Source organism: Cnephaeus nilssonii, assembly GCF_951640355.1.
Source record: "Cnephaeus nilssonii genome assembly, chromosome: 7".
Classification (NCBI taxonomy): Eukaryota; Metazoa; Chordata; class Mammalia; order Chiroptera; family Vespertilionidae; genus Cnephaeus; species Cnephaeus nilssonii.
Genome location: NC_137078.1, coordinates 52,908,143 through 52,928,273, shown reverse-complemented (window position 1 = coordinate 52,928,273; position 20,131 = coordinate 52,908,143). Strand labels below are relative to the sequence as shown.

The 20,131-nt window shown below is 37.7% G+C and overlaps 1 protein-coding gene across 1 annotated transcript in view; it reads right to left on the bottom strand.

Moving 5' to 3' along the window:
• Positions 1-1,026: 1,026 nt before the first annotated feature.
• NEGR1 (neuronal growth regulator 1) overlaps positions 1,027-20,131 on the bottom strand; it is an 888,615-nt gene continuing 869,510 nt past the window's right edge. The window contains exon 7 of the mRNA XM_079778432.1: positions 1,027-1,162. Coding sequence (XP_079634558.1) covers positions 1,038-1,162 — 125 coding nt within the window. The 3' untranslated portion in view covers positions 1,027-1,037. The remainder of the gene's footprint in view (positions 1,163-20,131) is intronic.

Genomic DNA, 20,131 nt, shown 5'->3' with positions numbered 1-20,131 from the left:
TTAGGTGATTGGAATTTGTGTCCTTTCTGAAAAACCATCTTAGCAATTTTGGCTTGGAATGGTGAAAGGAAAAGATGGGTTGCTGAGCAATCTCTTGGCTGGACTGTGCTGCCATTTTCAAGGGAAGTATGTCCCAAAGTGGATCTAATATTTAGCTACATTGAAATAAATCATATGTCAAAGGTACCTGTATTATGTTGATTAAATTGTTTTTCGTCACAAAATTGAGTTATTGTGGGGCAAATTTCGTAAACCCCTCTGGTAATGAAGAGATTTTTACAGTCCTCTAGCTAATTTACTCTTTAGAGATAGGATATGATTTAACTTTATCATTATAGTTCATTTTTGCTTTCAATTGTAGGGTTTGGCAATATGTTTTTATTAGTTGAAGACGAAGAGAGAAATATTTCATGAAGGCACACCCATGCTGAACTTACAGGAAAGAGAAGCAGAGCTGCACAGCCAGTTATATTACAAGGCTCATTCCTGAAACCTGAATATCATGCGAGCAGAAAAATCTAGATATGTGTGTATTTTGAAGAAATGATCTGAAGGCAATACTATTTGCTTTTTTTTATCAAAAGAGAAAAAATTCATCTTGGTAAATGTGGATTGATTCTTATTGAAACTGGGAAATGAATGCTTGTATCGCAGCCTTAAAGAATCACATATTCACTGCAATATTCGTTTTTGTAAACTACAGCCTGCAACCTAGCAGACCATGACTGAATGCTTTTGAAAAGTTGTAGATTACAAACATGAAATCACAATTAATATCCTCTAAAAGTAATTTCAGAGCCTTCACATCTTAAAAAAAGGACAATGTGTACTGCTTCACAAGGTAATGTAGCTAATCAAAAAAAAAAAAAAGAGTAGAATTAAAGTATTTACATAATGAGCAATTCTACAGAAGGCGATCATCCCCTTGTAAGCACTGCTGATTATATCCCACGCTGCTTTTAACAAACTGTACCAGATTGGATCCAGCCATCAGCACTTTCAGAGAATTCTTAAGAGCCTTGTATGGGTCTTTACATTTATTGTAGAATGGCATTCTTCAGGTGGAATATGCTGGTGAAAGAGGACAGTGTCAACACAAGGTACCAGCAGGAGAAAAGAACGTCGGCGCTCCCGGTAATTCCATACTGGGCTGTACTTGGAGCTGGAAAGAAATGGAGAAAGACTAAATCAAAATCTAATTCGTGTCTTTCAGGATCTTAACGATGATCAAAAGGCAGCTGTGTATATTGGGGAGAGCCCTGGTATTGGAGTCAGACAGAATTAGGTTCACATCTGTTTCTGCTGTAGGACAATGTGTGACCTATTTGACTAACCCTTTCTGAGCTTAATTTTTCTTAAGGAAAAAAAACACACACACAGAAGTGATATAATCCACTTGGCAGGGCTGCAGTAAGAATTGGAGATGAAGCACATATAATAACACATTGCACTGGGCTGAACTCATACGAAATACTATTTCACAGCTAACATTATTCCTCTTATATGCACTGTTAATATTTGTATTAGTGAATAATATTCACTCATGCATATTTTTCAAAAACGTATTTTTATTGATATAAAATTGATGTATGACATTGTGTAAATTTAAGATGTACAACAGTGTTGATTGCATACATTTATATATTGCAATATTATTACCACCATAGTGTTAGCTAACACCTCTATTACATCATATAATTATCATTTATTTCCTGTGGTTGAATAATTAAGATCTAGTCTACTAGCAACTTTTAAGGTTATAATACAGTATTGTTGACTATAATTACTATGCCATGCATTAAGTCTTCAGGACTTAATTTCTCAATGAGTTTCAAGTTTGTACCATTAAACAACAATCCCAAATTTCCTCATCCCCAGCCTCTGGTAAACACCATCCTACTCTCTATTTTATATGTTCAGCTTTCTTAGATTCAACATATAAGTGATATTATACATATATTTGCACATATATTTGTGAATCTTTTTTACTGGTAAAATATTGTAATAAATGCTGGAACAACAAACAATAAATTCTCTCTTCCAACAATGTTTTTGGAGGTGAGGAAAGATATTCAAAAATATAATACAACCCTAGAAATATCAGAGTTGCATGTGCAAACTTCAATGACACAGAAAATTGTGTATTTAAATCTGTCTGTGCAAAGGAGGGGTAATTTAACAGATAATTTTACCAAAGGAATGGTCATTTGGGTAGAGGTTACAATATATTCAAAAGCATGAGGAAAAGAGAGAGCACAACGTATATTCTAAGATCTAAAAGTAGATTAGTATTGTTGCACCATGAAAATGGAAGCCTGAAGTAGAGGGAATTAAATCTTGACTATAATAAAAAAGAGTTTAGCTCTTTATAATAAAGAAAATTTTGAAGAGTTTGGAGCTGTTGAATGGTATGATTACATTTATTTACACACTAGAGGCCCAGTGCATGATTGAAATTGCACGAGAGGAGATGCCCCACCTCCCACCGAGCGAGGAGGCACCCCATTGGAGGCCAGGACCCACGCCTGAGTCGTGCAGTGCCGGCCGCCATGGAAGTTAGGCCAGACCCGCACCATGGGAGGCCGGACCAGCGCTTCGGGGGGCTGGGACCCACACCTGACTCAGCATCCCCCGGACCCCCTGCCTGTGTCCACTCCGGTGGCTTGGGCGGCCCCTCTGCCTCTGTCTCTGTCTCCATCTCCGCTCTGGGCCTCACCTGCCCACGCAACTTCATCCTGTCTGGTTGTGACCCGTTACGGAGTCCCAGCCTGATTTGCATATTACCTCTTTATAATATAGATCAGAAAGATCACTTTTATACATGAGAAGCTCATGTGGTACTTGGCTAACAGACATGTTGAATTTTTACTGAGAGATTTCACCCAGAGACTGACCATGCTTGGGATATTGTAGGAGTCTACTGAATGAATTCCACTTCATTTCACAAGAGAATAGTTACCTCTTTGAATGTGAATTATACTGTGTTCCAGAAATTGAATGTCACAGACATGCTCAGCCTTGCCTGAGACTGATTCTCACTTACCATAATAATTATAACAGCAACAATAAAAGATACCTTACCAACATACTTTTAACTACTTTTTCTTAATGAAACCTGGATTTCAAGCACTGTTGTCTAATACAAAATAAATAATGTAATAAAAATGTATTATTTCACCACCAAATCCATAACTCAAACCAGAAAGCAGTTTTAGTTACTGAATTTGAATTACCAGCAGGTAGTTTTTAATGGAACTTTCACCAAAGACTATATTTCCACATTACAAGAAGAATAAATTGCCTTGTTTATACCTCTAGAAATTAGAGGGGCTGACAGATGCATTGGACACTGCCAGTGGGAAGTTTTCTTCACGTTACAATTGTTGGTTCCAGGTGAATGAGATTCAAGGGCTAAGATTATTATTCTTTAGTAAACACAGAGCAAAAGCAACTATTTAATGCTTCTATTTGCATCACAAATGAGTCCTAAAGTATGAAAAGATTATGAAGAAAATACATCTTTATCATTGGACAAAGGTTTGCTATATAACAAGTCTAATATAAAACCACAAAACTCCTTACATTACTTTCTCTTGTTCAAGCCTAGAAAGATGTTGTATTTTAAAAAATATAAATAAATATTTAATTGGTTTGTTGGCCTTCTCAATGACAGCTATTTCAGAGTTATTTTTGCTGTGGTTTTTAAAGAATCTTGAGTGCAATCAAACCAGTATAACAGCAAAGGACTAATAACAAAACATATAAAATGATTTCATAAATAAGAAATAAATCTCAAAAACTAAGCATGTATAACAAAGATAAAATTTTATTATCTTGACTAATTAAATAGTACATTAAGTGGGTAGAATATAAAGGGCTCTCAAAGCTCCATATCTATACTTTAAAGTGCATTTTGGGGGCAATCTTTTTTAAATCTCCTCTTCTCCAACAAGCTGAGCAGATTACCCTAGTGTGTCATTAGGTCACCATATATATTTCTTTTTATACAACTATAATACTGCACTGCTAATATATTTATACTGGTACATAATCTACTTTACTAGATTGTAAACTCTCCTAGTTCATGTTTTATTTATTTTGATGTTTCCAGACACAAAGTCTGGCAAAATCTGGTACATAGTAGATGCTTAACAAATGTCTATTGAATGAACAATTCAGTTAAATAAATAAATAGGTAAGAATTAAAAGGGGTATTTTTCTCTTATAAAATGAATTTCTTCTAAGGCAAGCCACTTGCCTACATGCTAGAGAATCTTCAATACACCTCTTTCAGTCATCCAGCAAATATGTACTGAACTAGGTACCAGGCACTGTATGAAGTAGTGGTAATACAAAAGCTAATATGATAAATATGGTTCTTTTGTTCCTTAATTCCATATATGTCCATATATACTCTATATACTCCTTTTTATCCTATACCTCCAATGCCATCTTTTTCCCCTATGTGTTTTTACCTTCTGCCCAGCCTTCTATTGTCTTAGACAAAGGTATATCAATAATATACTTAAAAATTAAATACTACTTTGCAACTAACAGAGTATATGTTTGTTCATGGATGTCTCATATTGATGTACTTTTTAGTTTTGTGAATGCAATACTTCTATTAGTCCTAAAATAAAGTAGGAACCTGTTGCTGCATTATTAGCATGCAATTACTATAAGAAATGAACTGTAGAATAGCTATTGACAATTAGTAGGCCAAAAAAACAGAGTGTAAGTAGTCAAGAGAATGTGAGGTCAATTACCTAATGCCAAGTCATATATCATGATTCATACTCCTTAAGTAGATATTGAACATATTTTATGTGCTGGGGATTGAACACAGCTAAAAATTAATAAAACTCAATCTCCACTCTAGGAAAGGTTCATTCTAATTGAATATATAAATAAAAAATCAAATATAGAACATTAAGATATATATAGTGAACAAACACGAGAGGGCTCTCCAAAAGAGTCATGGTAGAGGTGAGTAGTCTAGGCAGCAGATACAAATACAATTATTTTTCACAAAATGCAATGATATACACATGCTAGTACATGTATATCTCACTGTAAAATAATGATGGCATTGGGGTTCATTGACTTGGGGTATCCTATTACTGTATAACATTAGTTCCATTGACTGATATTTATTTGTGTGTGTGTGTGTGTGTGTGTGTGTGTGTGTGTGTGTGTGTGACTTGTTAACTCAGTGATTTGGAGCACAAGGCCAATAGCACTAAACTTAGGAGTCTCAGTACTATTTGGACTAATTAGATTTGCTTGGCATGTTAAATCCCAATCAGCTATAAAAGAAATTATAGAAAATAACTGTTAGTTATTAGTAATTATTTATTAGAAATTAGCTTCAAGACCTAGTTCAAGTATCCTCTCCTTTAAAAGAGAAAACTCTTTATAAAATCCCACTTGCCAAATTAATTTGGCATCATTTTTGATATCTTATTTACATATCAATCACATCATATTTACATATCTTTTTTTCCCCATTAGACCAAGAATGTCTTCAAGCCAAGATTTATGATATGCATCTTTATCATTGGTATAGAACACAGAGTCTGATACTTAGTAAATATTCAATAATATTTATTGAATGCCGATAGTTCATTCCCCAAACTATCACCATAAACATACAAGGAGGTACAATGCCTTGAGCACTTTTCCCACAAGAATATTGCCTTTCACCATTCATTGTTTACTTTCTAAGACTTGTGCAGAGTCAGAATACTTCCCTTCAACATTTGAGCAAGAAATAGATCTTGAGGCAGCCTATATAAGGGAAGAGCATGCATCCAACTTTGAACCTCATCCTCTTTCAGCAAGAGACTGGGAATATAGAGGAACTTATGGCCCTTAATATACATCTAAATTTCTTAGGAGACATCAAGCTGTGCCTTTGGGATGGTCATATCTTTTGTATGTTCTCTGCCATGTTTTTAGTTGCCTGAGAATATCATACTGCTTCTCATCCTGAGTAAAATTAGAAGGAATAGAACATGTGAGGGTTTTGGTTTCATTCTGAGTGATATGGAACCCTTAGGAGAATTTTGAGCAGGGGAGGTTAGCTGACAGTTTTAAATGATTGCTTGGGTATCTTGTGACCAACTGACTGTACTAGCAGATGCGAGTAGAAGACTATGTTGGCCCTGAAACCTTCAGGGGTCTCCACTGACTATCGAGGGAAGCCAAGGTTCTGTAGCTCAGCATTCAGGACCTCTGTTATCTGGCTCTAGTCAACTTATCCAAACTCATACACACTCAGCTCCAGTCACACGAACCATTATCTGTACATACATGTTTTTATTACTTCCTATCATTTGCACACTCCATACCCTTAAGCCTAAATGGTCTTCCTTCCTATTTCTCTTTTCTACGTATCAAAGTCCTACTCATCCTTAAAGATCTAAAATACCACCTCCTCCAAGAGCCCCCTCCCCAATATCTATAATAAGAAGTGCTAGTCTTCTTATTCCTGATTTCAGAAATAGTTCTTTTAAAATTGATAATATACTAGTGGCCCAGTGCACAAAATTCATGCACATTAATAGGAAATTAATTAGAGGAAATATTTTAATATTGCTATTTGCCCTTTCTCTATAAAAGAAGTGTCAGAGATGAAAGAAAATTAGTAAAATGTATATGAAAATCTCCCTCCTGTCAGAGTCTGGGGCATGCCGCGGGACCTAGAGTCAAGTCCCTGCCCACCACCCACAGGTGCTTTGAAAATGCAGAAGACCCAGACATGGTTGGCCCCACCCTCATTGGGTGAGACCCAGGACTGGCTGGCCCCACCCCTGTCAAGCCCCTCTGGGCGGGTGGCGCAGCCTCAGGTCCCCTGGCCTGGTGCTGGGGTGGGGGTTCAGCCTGAGGTCTCCTGGCTGGCAGCAGGGCAGGGGGCACGGCCTGAGGTCCCCCGTGAAGCCCCACCAGGCAGGGGGTACAGCCTGAGGTTCCCCCAACCTGGTGCTGGGGCAGGGGGCGCAACCTGAGGTCTCCTGGCCTGGCGCTGGGGCGGGGGCGCATCCTGAGGTCTCCCAGTGCCAGGGTGGGGGGTGTGGCCTGAAGTTCCCGTCAAGCCCCGTGGGGTGGGAGGCACAACCTGAGGTCCCTTGCCCTGGCCAGGCGCCATGCAGCCTCAGGTCCCTGCTGTTCAGTCATGATGTTATGGCATCCTGGGTAATTTGAATATTCCTCTATTATATAGATAGATACTAATATATATATGTGTGTGTGTGTGTGTATATATATGTGTGTGTATATATATACACACACATATATATACACACACATGCACTGTATCTCTGAACGCATAATAATCTGGCCACTCAGTGTATATCCTATATAATAAAAGGCTAATATGCAAATTGTCCCCTCGACCAGGAGTTCAACCAGCAGGCAGGTCCGCCAACTGCCCATGTCCCCTCCCCCTGGCCAGGCTGGCCGGACCCCACCCATGCACGAATTCATGCACTGGGCCTCTAATATATATATCTATATACACTGAGTGGCCAGATTATTACGCGTTCAGAGATCATAATAATCTGGCCACTCAGTATGTGTGTGTGTATATATATATATATATATATATATATATATATGTGTGTGTGTGTGTAGATATATATATATATTAGAGGCCTGATGCACTAAGATTCGTGCAAGAATGGGCCTTCCTTCCTCTGGCTGCTGGCACTGCCTTCACTCCAGCCGTCGCCGCCTTTCTGTCTTTGCTCTGGCCTGGAGCTGCTTTTCTGCCTTCCCATGCTTCCCAGAGGCCCAGAGCTACTGGGGTGGTGCAGAATGCCTGCATTGTCGCCATGGCAATGATGCAAGCGTCCCACCCTGCCATCTTTGTTGGCTTAATTTGCATACTCACTCCTGATTGGCTAGTGGGTATTATGAAAGTACGGTCAATTTCCATCTTTCTCTTTTATTAGTGTAGCTATGTATAAATGTATAGCTTTCTCTTTGGTTTATAAAGCATACGGAAGTCATGGAACATTCCTCCTTATAATGTGAGCATCTGTATCTTTTATAAATGTGTTCAATAGATGTGTGTGACAATGAATATGGAAAAATGTTCTTAAATATGCATTTGTCTAATTCAAGACAACTTTGATAAAATACCTTATTTCATTAGTTGTTCCTATGATTTTTTTTTACTCTTAAGACAAAGTGTGTGAGAGGGAAACTGTTCTCTTTCTTTTCTACTATGTCTTTTTTTTTTAAAAAAAATTGGTTTTAGAGAGAGAGGAAGGGAGAGGGAGATATTTAAAGCACACACACACACAGAATGAATTTTCTCATTCATTTAGCAAATTGGGTGTGTGCTATGTGCTAGGTATTCTCTGAGCAAAATAGAAGTGGCCTCTGTCCCCATAGAGCTTTCTCTTTAGCTTAAGATGTTTTCCATGAAACAAGCATATTTTTCTTCAGTCTTAATCTACACTTGGTTAAGAAGTCAATGTTTCTGTGCTTATACAAACTGTCCTCCAAGTTATCTGCAAAAATATGTATTCTCTTTATTTTATTTAATGCCTTTTGCTGTTAGATATTTGGCCAATCTCCTGGTTTGCAGGCTCCTTGAAGGCAGGGCGTATGACCTCTTCCTTTCCCCTTCCTCTGTCTTTCCCCAAAGAGGACAGTGCGGTGCATGGCCTTCAGAAGAGCTTCCAGGGCTGATCTAGTGCTGTGTTCGGTTTTGGCAGGGCTCCCAGGCCTGGAGCAGAAGGGCCTGGGCTAGCTGTGGAGTCCAGGCCTTTGGGATCTCTCCCGGTTGTCAACAGGAAGATCCAATCTGTGTTTTAACACATATCTTACATCTTGTCTAATTATAATTATCACCCCCAATTACTTACAGCTGCTGCATATTATTTTCAGTGTTGGCAGTTTTCCCTTTTATTGCTCCAGTTTTTATTTTTAGGCAAAAGCCAATGTAACTGTGAAGTATTTAATTTTGGTATAATACCAATTACTTGCCTAGGCAATTTCCTTAAATTACTCAAGCTTTAACCACACTGCTAAGATTCTTGTTGCAATCTTAGGTAGAGTTACTTAAGCTACATTAACTTTGCTTCCACAAGAAAAAAACTGGCCTCAACTTACGTTTTACTGAGGAAGATTATGCCTTAATGGAAAAGTGAATGATTTACACCTAAATTAGATTAGACCCTATAAAAGAGATTAATGTGGATTCAAAATACAGTGCACATTAGTTTACTCAGAAATTATGCACCACTGATTCTACCCAAAAGAGAGTGAAACTCCGTTTCATTACATACTGTGGGAGGTGTTTGCTCAACAGATATTTGAGTTCTCTCTTTGGTGACATCTGCCCCGTAACCCCATCAGTAGGTGGAGGAGATACCCAGAACCTCAGATGACCCCCAGACTTTTTTTGTATTGTTTAATTCTGCCTAAACACTGGGGGGAGATTAGGAGAGTGGAAGAGCCCTAGAACAGGATATGCTTAACAATAGGGTGTACAGCCTTGGATTGTGGTGTCTGGAAGAATCAGGCAAGTCTCAGCACAGATAACATCAACTCATTATTCCTTTTTATACTATTTCCTGGGCAATAATGTGGCCCAGGTCTAAGATGGAATGTGTTAAAAACACAGCACAAACCATGTCTTCTCATGGACATTTCACATCTGGGGCACAGTGCCTTCTGAGGGAAGGGCTTTGTTTGTGTGGACATTGCACACTCCTGTACTTAGACCCTCAAGATCTTCTGCTTCCCCTGGGCTTTGTGGTTGAGGAATGCCTGAGTAGCATAGTTGTCATGTGGTTGGGACACCAATATATATACCTATGGATTCCTTTTACACAAGACACCTTTATTGTACTATAAGCAGTTCTCAGACTGGTAGAATAAGGTTTAATTTATGAGCTGCTATGATCATAGCCAGCTTTGAATTCCTGCCAGTCAGCCTTCATTTTTAACATTTTTAGAAAGTATTAGGCTAACCAGTGCACATGGGTACATTTTTCTGAAATTAGAGGTCTAGGTTATAGAAAATCTGTATGCAGATGCTTATTTATATTCATTGCAGCATTATTTACAATAGCCAAGATTTGGAAGCAGCCCAAGTGTCCATCAGAGGATAAAAAAGCTGTTGTACATTTATGCAATGGAATACTACTCAGCCATGAAAAAGAAGGAAATCTTACTCTTTGCAACAGCATGGATGGACCTGGAGAGCACTATGGTAAGTGAAATAAGCCAGAAAGAGAAAGAAGTGGTGCATGATTTTAGTTATATGTGGAAGCTAATGAACAAAATAAACTAACAAACCAGATAGAAACAGACTCATTGATAGAGAATAAGCTGACAGCTGTCAGAGGTGAGGAAGGTTGTAGGGCTGGGTGAAAACGGTGAACAGATTAAGAAAAGAAAAATACAAAAACAAACTCAGAGACACAGAAAAAAAAGATACTTATTCTAACATTTTACATTTTTACTTTTTCACTTGGTCAAAAACTGAATGCCTATCTTCAACACATTCCAACATCTTTTACAGACCAAGCCTTCACCGGCATAAACATACAGAGTACTCATTTTCACTGGAAGTATTTCCACTTTGACTTATAAACAGTGAGGGGAATGGCTAGAGAAATCACACCATTCCTTTGTCTCTCTGACTCATGGAATTTTCCTGGCAGCTTGCTCCCAGCCACCGCTAAGCTGCTTCTCTGGCAGACCCCCAGCCTTGAATCTTTTCTGCTTGCTGACTAGCCATGTTGCCAAAGTTCATGGTACACAGTCCTATTTACTCAACGTCAACTACATTAGGAATATTAAGCATTTGTTTGATTCTGCTATTACCTATGTTCATAAATCTGCCTATTTGCAGATAAGTACTTTTATCTGCAAATAGCCAGCTAAAACTCTTCAAGACTATAACTTCTAAATCGACCTAAGGAGGATCAGTATGCAATCTTACTCAAATAGAAACAGATTCTGCTGCCCTTTTCTGTCCTTCATATTCATTGAAAATGTTTCAAAGCTTGAATTGAATTGTTCACTGATATCTTGTGAATGTATGTTTTTGTTTTATTTTTTAGCAAGTCAGAAGTGATTTACAATCATCTGTATATAAGAAGAAGTGTGTTGCCTAAAGAGGTGATTTTGTAGAACCCAAAATGGTTCTTTGAACTTGAGCAAAGCACAATTGTTCAGTCCAGGTAGGTTTGCAGATGGGTTTCTATATACGTGCTATTACATATTTTGGAGTATGTGTGTCTATGTGTGTGGAAGGGAGTATGTGTGTTTTAAAAGCTGGCTTTTTTGTGTGAAATATTTACACAGACATTCAATACAAATTGTCAATACAAGATGATTCCTTAAAGGCCCATAGATTTTAGTTTGGGCCTTTACGGAATCATCTAGGTGAAGAAAAGAGGTTTTCACAGCAATAAAAATAGAAACCCAGCTGTGTTCTTAAGGTCACTAATAGTCACTGCCATCAGCTGTATCATCAATGTGACATTGCTAGTGTGTTAAAAAAAAAAAGGAGGAGAAGTTGCAAACCAGTAAACATTGTTGCAAGTTAAAGGCATTTTTAAGGTCTGCATGTGAGGCTATGTGAGTGTGAAATTATTTTGATATGTGTTTAAACTTGGAGCTTTGATGATTAAATTGTCTTTTTTATTACGTTTTATTCTTTACCTCTTTTGTGTTGGGAAGGTTATCCTAAACTAGCTTCTTTTCTGTTATTCTGCAACACTGTTCTTTAAGAATGAAAAAAAAAAGAATTTCAGAAGGTTTGATTATTTCCCCCATTATTTTGAGAGGGAATACAACATTTACCTTCCAATTTTTTTTTCTTAACTTTTCAAATGCAATAAAGGCCAGTGATTATCTGGCCTGTAGTTCTGATTCACTGAAATTGTTCCACTTGTTATGCTCCAGGTTGATTTTCAGTGACTCTCAATGATTCTCTAATCATTTCCATTATACTTTGGCTATTTAAAAAACCTTGATAACATCCAAGGCCCTCTGTAATCTTCCTGAAAGTACCTCTGCAGCCCTATCACTGACTGCCCTCTGACAGGTCCTCTAGTCACAGGAGGCAGGAAGGCTCTCCATTCTCAGAAAACGGCCAGGCACTTGTGAATCATCTAGGAATGATTGCTCACACACTGCCTTCCTCTAGGATTGACGTCTGTATCCCACATGTTGGAATAGAACCCATCTTTCTATGCCCATCTCAAATGCAAACTGTTCACAAAATTAGAATCTGTCTGAACTTTAAGGATTATTTTTTAAAACATGTTTTTATTTTTTAAATATATTTTTATTGATTTCAGAGAGGAAGGGAGAGGGAGAGAGATAGAAACATCAATGAGGATAGAGAATCATTGGTTGACTGCATCCTGCAGGTCCCCCACTGGGGATTGAGCCCGCAACCAGGGCATGTGCCCTTGACTGGAATCAAACCCAGGAGCCTTCAGTCCACAGGCTGACACTCCATCCACTGAACCAAACTAGCCAGGGCAGAACTTTAAGGATTATTGAGGACAGCCTAGTCTGCTGCCACAGGGGTACAGGAGTGGGAGCCGTCTTGTATGTGGGGTTCTTGGGGAGCTACTAAAATAGCATCTTCAGAAGCCCCACGGGAGGATGAGAGGTGGTAGGAGATTTTATTGGCATGGACTTGTCATGTCCCGGTTCTCCCAAGCCAGTCCCTAAAGAAGCAGCTGGGACTTAAGCAGAGCCAGGAGCTGGGCCAGTGTTCAGAACTTCTGTTCCATGTGGCACCTGGGTGTGGGTCAGCATTCAGGCCGGATTAAAGCCTATCAGTCTATCTGTGGAGCCCAGCATGGCCCTGCACCACGCCCACACAGGGAGCGCAGACCCCTGCAGCAGGAGTTCCAAGAGGACAGGAGTGTGAGAGCCCAGAGAGAACTTCCTTTGTTTGGAAGTTTATGTATTTAGTGGCCACGCCTATCCTGGTCACTGACTCGCTCCCAGGTTTGATTGATGGGCAAGTACCTTCCCATGTCACTCAGACCTTACTGGGCATGTATCTATCTGGTCTTCCCTTTCACTCCTTTCCTGTTATATAATAACAACAGCATCAGTGCAACCCCTCAGTTTTATAGATGAGGAGATGAGGCTGGTGGAGAATGAATGATGTGCTTAAGGTGGAGGCAAAAATAAGACTAGAATTCAAGTATGCTGACTTTTTGTGCTTCCATTTCTATGAAGTCCCCTGATTTGCTACCTACGTCTAGTTGGAATGAATCTGCCATTTCCTCTTTTCTCTTAATAGCCATTTGATTTTACCTATATTTATCACTCCCGTGTTAATTTCCTTCAGTAGAGTCTAAGTTTCTTGAAAACAAAAATCATATTTAATTCAATTCCGTATCACTCACAACACTTGATCAAGTGACTGGCACTGCAAAATATTTATTACAGAGAACTATAGAAAAATTTTTTAAATTTCTACAGTTGAATGAGATTTTACTATAAAGTTCAAGAAAAAGAAAGGCATACTATAGGGAAGGTAATATCATCAATGGAGAATTTGAGATTTGGAAACATTGATGACCATTTTAGAGGGTAACTGGTTCTATTTTACTGAAAAGAAGAATCTTGTATTCTTTAGATGTCTCTGATGATATCATACCATAAACAAGCAGAACTACACACACACACATACATACACACACACACACACACACACACACCACACACACACACACACACTCTGAGAATACTGTTGGAGAATCACTCTTGTCTGTCTGTTTGAATGCATTAGTTATGGATGGTGACATTTGTTTTAAGCACATCATGTACTGGCTTAGCATTTCTAAGCCTCAGTTTTCTCAGCTGAACAAAGGGGAAAAATATCTTCCTCACAGTGTTGCTGAGATAAGTAAATGAACGAAGAAAGTGCTTCGTTAGCTAGTGCTCATTGAAGTGTTCATTAGACGGTAGCTTTTAAGATGCATTAGTATTTATACAGACCAATGCAAACCCCTACTTTGGCCCAAGAAGAAATATCCAGCCCTAGCTGATTTGGCTCAGTGGAGAGAGCATTGGCCTGAGGACTGAAGGGTCTGGGTTTGATTCTGGTCAAGGGCACATGCCTAGGTTGCAGGCTCGATCCCCAGTAGAGGGCGTGCAGGAGGCAGCAGATCAGTGATTCTTATCATTGATGTTTCTCTCTCTCATTTCCTCTCTGAAATCAATAAAAAAAATATTTTTTTAAAAACAGAAGAAATATTCAGTTGTTAAAATGAGGTTGTGTGTATCTCAAAATTCTACCGCACCAACAATACGTTCCTTCTAAAGCACAGCTGTAAAAATGAAGACCAGGAATCTCTCTTATTAAACCAGTAATGCCTGAGTATATACAAATACTTATTGAGGACTTCTTGTGCTCTGTATACTGTTCTGTGGGCTGGGATACAGTCTTCATATATTAACCCCTCTAAGTAGAATACAATGCTTTGAGCAAACCATACCTATTAACACCCTGGGTTTCAATTCATGTTTTTTTCCTATTTGGAATCGCCTTCTTCTACTTCTTTCCAAATTTCAAGCCTCCATATAGAATGCGTTTACTTCTCGTTAAGGGCACAATTCAAAGGTTATCTCTATGATAACTTATTTGGCCGTCTAACCACCACTTGTTCTCTCTGCTGAGGGCCCCTTGGAATTCAAACCTCTCTCTCGTAGCCTTGCTCACTGACTTGCCTCCTCACCTAGATGGTGAGTTCCTAAAGGGCAGGAACCTTGATTTTTTCCATCTCCCTTCTCTTTTTCTTTTCCCCAGTGGCTAACACAATGACTGCACATAATAATGGTTTAATGAATAACTGCTTCTTTTACCTCCACATAAGATAAATTTGCAGAATATATTTGTTTCACAGAACTTTTGTGTCTTGCCTTACATCCTCTTATTTATTACCTTTTTACTTTAGCTACTGCTATGACAACCAGCTGTGTGCAAGGCAAACAATTCTGAGATACAGTATATTCCATATGGCTCCTCAGAGGGTCCCCAGGAGGGAGGGGCCCAGTGACCCAGGGACCAGCTCAATAATATGTTCTTGGACTGGCTTTCCCTTCTTCCCTGTTTAACTTGTTCCAATCTCCTTGAAATTCCTTTCCAAAATAATCACCTGTAAGTGAGCTGCTCATTTTGGGAGGACCCAGACAAAGATAACACTCTTATATGAAGCAGAGGACAGCAGGTTATAAGTACTGTGTCTAGTGCAACTTCATATCCCCCCATAATGCACAGTACTTTGCACATAGTAGATGTGCAGTAAATTAATTTTGGATAAACTGATAGAAAGTAAACATCCTATCGCTTCATCTCCACTTTTCTTCGCTTATAATTCACTTGCATTGCTTTTATGAGGTCTGCATTAATTATATTGTTAGCAGACACATACTCTTAATACTGTAAAAGGGGCCTTAATTAAATCTGATTATTTTTCCTCATAGATTTTTATCCCAGGAATATTACCCACTGTTTTATACCATCAGCATTTTGGTTTCTGCTATACCAGCAACATTGCCTAATGAAAATTCTGTCTCCTATTGTATTTCTTAAATATTTAAAAGCACTCATGGCTCTTATATTTTTTATTATGATTTTGACTATAAAATACTCATATCCCTACAACCTTGAAAAGCTCATTTTCAAGGCTTCAGACTGCTTAAGTTTCTGCCTAAGTTGATCCAACTTGTAAAATGGGAAAGTGGAAAGTACAACTGCTATGAAAGGAGCTTGAGGACGTGCGCACAAAAATTAGGTATTTAGGGAACTCTAGTGCAAAGATGGTCTATCAGAGGATGCAAAGAAAAAGATAAATACATTTTCATCGTGATTCTAGCACTAAACACATTACCCACTATGGATTAATATTGATTTTTAAGGATGTTTCGTCACTTCCTTCCCTCCAAGTAGAGACAATATGATGCTTATAATTTCTCTAGACACTAGTCAAACTACTTTTTAAAAAAGGGGGAGAGGGGATAAAGAAGGGGAAAATTGGGGGACATTTACAATTCTGTCAACAATAAAGTAAAATAAAATAAAATTTAAGAAAAAGAAAAAATGGGTGGGAATTTTCCAAACTATTATATTGGAAAACCCAACCTCTGCCTCATTTTTTTTTATAGGTATGGCAAATTTGATCACATTATTGTTTGAAAGAATTTTTTACTATAGCTGAAGTAAGGCTTCCTGGAACTACATTAATAAGTTTTTCAGTCAATCATCTGATAAAATTATATCCACAGTTCTTTTGATCACAAATCACAAGGAGAAGCCTTGTCATTTCATAAGACAGAGCCTTTAATATATTAACAGACGCCACCACTTTAACAGTATTTTCCATTATCCTTAATCAAAATACAGCTGACCCTTGAACAATATGAGTTTGAACTGCACAGGTCCAATTGAGGATATTACTAAAAAAATTCTGTAAATGTATTTTCTCTTCCTCATAATTTTCTTAATATATTATTTTCTCTACTTTATTTTATTGTAAAATATTGTATATAATACATAATATATAAAATATGTTTTAATTGACTGTTCATGTTATCAATAAGGACTCTGGTAAACAGTAGAATATTAGTAGTTTAGTTTTGGGGGAGTAAAAAATGATACGTGAATTTTCTACTGCGTAGGATATTAGTTCCCCAAACCCAGTGTTGTTCAAGGGTCAACTGTATATACATTTAAATGTCAAACTGGAAAATTAATCTCAGACTCAAATAATTCAGAAAATGAGTAACTTAAGAAAAATTGATTTTTATAATATTAATCACATTACTCATTCAACAAATGCTTACTGAGCATCTACTTTGTGTTAGGCCTTGTGCTCAGTGCTGAATATACAAAGAGGAACAAGACTTACTCCTTGGCTTTGAGGAATTTTTATAGTCAAGTAGAAACAAAATATTCTACTCTGGAAGAAAAGGGATTATTTTTTACCAAATCATGTATTATTAGAATTCCAAGTTCATAAAAACTTTGAGAGACTCTATTCCCCTTTGTCAAGTATAATCAAATCAGAAATCTCGTTAGAGAAAGGCATTGTGGGGTTATGCCAGTTTAAAGCCAGAGGGACTGAAGCCTGGACAGGGAAGAGCTGCACAGAGAATTAATTTAAGTCTCCAGACTTTGAGTTTTGTGTCCTTTCCAGCACATTGCGCTGCCCCCATTAATTTATTTAGTATTGTGTTTCAGGTTTTTATAACTCTTACTGCTTATTAATATTAAATGAAGCAAATACCATCTGAAAATGTTTCTAAATAAAATATGATCAAAATAATTTCATAATCTACTAAATTATCCAACAGTTACACATCACTTTAATTAGTCATTTCAAGTAAGAAAACACAAATGAGTTTGTTCTATATACATGCTAGAAGTGATAGTTATTTTTCAAAATATCAAATCTTTGAAATAATTTCCAAGATACGTCGTCAATGTACGCTTTATTTACACCTATCATAATGCGTTCAACTTGTACTTTTTAATGCATCAAGCATATTGAAGCTCATAGTATTTCTTGATCAAATATTAGTGGGATCTGAATAATTGCCATATTAGAAACCTAATATGAATGGTTAATTTATTTGTATAAAGAAGAATGAGAACACTACCTAGAATCAAAATAATAGGTATCTAAAGTTCTGCAGAATGTCTAGATTATGTGCTGATTCTTCAGTTTCTCAAAGGTGCACATGAATTCAGAAAAGTGGCATTCAGAATATCTCTGCATAAAACACAGTGCTTTTTCGGTTTGCTTGTTTTGTTTTTAAGTAAAAAACCAGTTTCAGTTTGTTATTTATTTATGCTTGAGGTCAGGACTTGGAAACTTGAAAAATGGAAAAGGAATTAAGGGAACTATAGATTTTTAGAAAGTAAGGTCTGGTATAAAAACAATAAATGTGACAATTTGGTTTTATTGCATTAACAGTTTCTGTACACCAATTTCTAAATTATTGCTAATGAAATCAGAAAGTCACATGTAAATATATGTATTCTAATATACATTTTCTATTTCACATTAAATTTAAATATAATTGCAATTTAATAAGAAAACTTAGTATTATTCTAATGGTCAAAGAGAGTTTCTAAAATTCCCTGTAAATTTATGTGCAAGATTTAAGGAAAGCAACCATAAAGCCATTTCTTTTGTATTTTTAGAGAAATGTCTTAATATAAAAAGGTTTGGGCTATGTAATTGAACTTGGATGTACTTTAATAGTCTTAAAATTAGAAAGAAAACGGATGATTATTTTCTCCCTTCACCAAAAAAGGAAAAATATATTAAATGTTAATATCGCATTGTTACACTTTCCACCCCCACCCCTGAAGAAATGGGATATAAAAAGGTTGCAATAAGCACTGTGAATATTTCTACTAATCTTACCAGAATCTCCTCATATATTAAACCATTTCTTGCTTACCCTGTTTAAACTGTTCTTCTGATATTCTTCACATCTGAGCAATATGATCCTTTGTTTAAGCATTATGGCAGATACCACATTATAAAAAAATAATAGAACAGCCTTATCTACATGTCTGAATTAGGAACAAGAAACTCACCAATAGAATAAATAGAATTTTTTCGTTAAGCAGCATTCCTGTTTATTACAGAGCAACAATATTTTTTTTTTTTTAGATTTCAATTTAACACTGAAAACAAATCCCAATTCTCCATCTCTGATGCAGCTGACTGATATACAATGGCAGTGTCTATTGTTACAGAACTGGCTTATTTGTGTACTGAAAGCTTCACTCAAACTTGTATGGTTTAGAATTTCCATGAAATGCACACAATGACTAATTTCAGTATTCCCTAATTTGTGTTAATGCTTTTTTGGATGAGAGTTTTTCTTCTTTAAGATAACCACAATGTCATTTTTATTTCATAAGGAACAAAGTACCAATTCCTGTGAAATCTCAGAGTCCAATGCTAAACTTAGAGTCCTAGGTCAAGCTCAAAGTCATTTATAAGACTATGAAAACTAAATCAGACTAAATCTGGGGTTAACAGCTATGGAAAAAATAAGCCATGGAAAGCCTTGTTTTATTGTTTGCTGATAATAAAGTAAAATATAACGTGAAGAGGACGTTTAAGTGAAAGGAAGTGGCTGAGCATAAACAAAGTGAGTTTTAAGAACATATTGAAACATAAACAATTCTGGGGAAGGAGTTGTTTAGGAGATCCCATGATTAAAAGCATTAGCAGAAAGACAATCATACTCATTTTGGCAACTTGCAAATACATCTCTGCACATTAGACATTTTGAGTCCTTTTCTACTTAAGGATGTGCTTACTAAATTATATGAGTCTGGTAATTCCAACCATTCTTTGAATATCCATCCCAAAATACATGTTACACTATTGAATTACATTTGGGTTTGTTAAGTTACAGAAAAGGAATCTTTAGTTAGTAAATATGGCTTGATCTCTAGATCACTGGATCATGAAAATAGATTCAAAAGCTGTATTTGTAAAAGAGAAAACTACAAATCCTGGAAAAAAATTGAATGTCAGTATTTCTGAGGTACCAATTAGAGACATATTTGTCTGTTGTTTATTTGAAGAGAGTACCTTTTTATCACTTTACTAGAGGCCCAGTGCATGAAATTCGTGCACGGGGGGTGGGGGGTGTCCCTCAGCCTGGCCTGCACCCTCTCCAATCCGGGACCCCTCAGATATCCCTCTCGCAATCCAAGACCACTGGCTCCTAACCACTCACCTGCCTGCCTGCCTAATGCCCTCAACTGCCCTCCTCTGCCAGCCTGGTCACCCCCAACAGCCCTCCCCTGCCAGCCTGGACCCGCCCAACTGCCCTCCCTTGCCAGCAGGTGTGCCCCAACTGCCCTCCCCTGTCGGCCTGGTCACTCCCAACTGCCCTCCCCTGCCAACCTGGTCACCCACAACTGCCCTCCCCTGCAGGCCTGGTCACCCCCAACTGCCCTCCCCTGCAGGCCTGGTCACCCCCAACTGCCCTCCACTGCAGGCCTGATCACCCCTAACTGCCTCTGCCTCAGCCCCACCACCATGGCTTTGTCTGGAAGAAGTCAGACGTCTGGAAGATGGCCTGTCGACCCGGTCTAATTAGC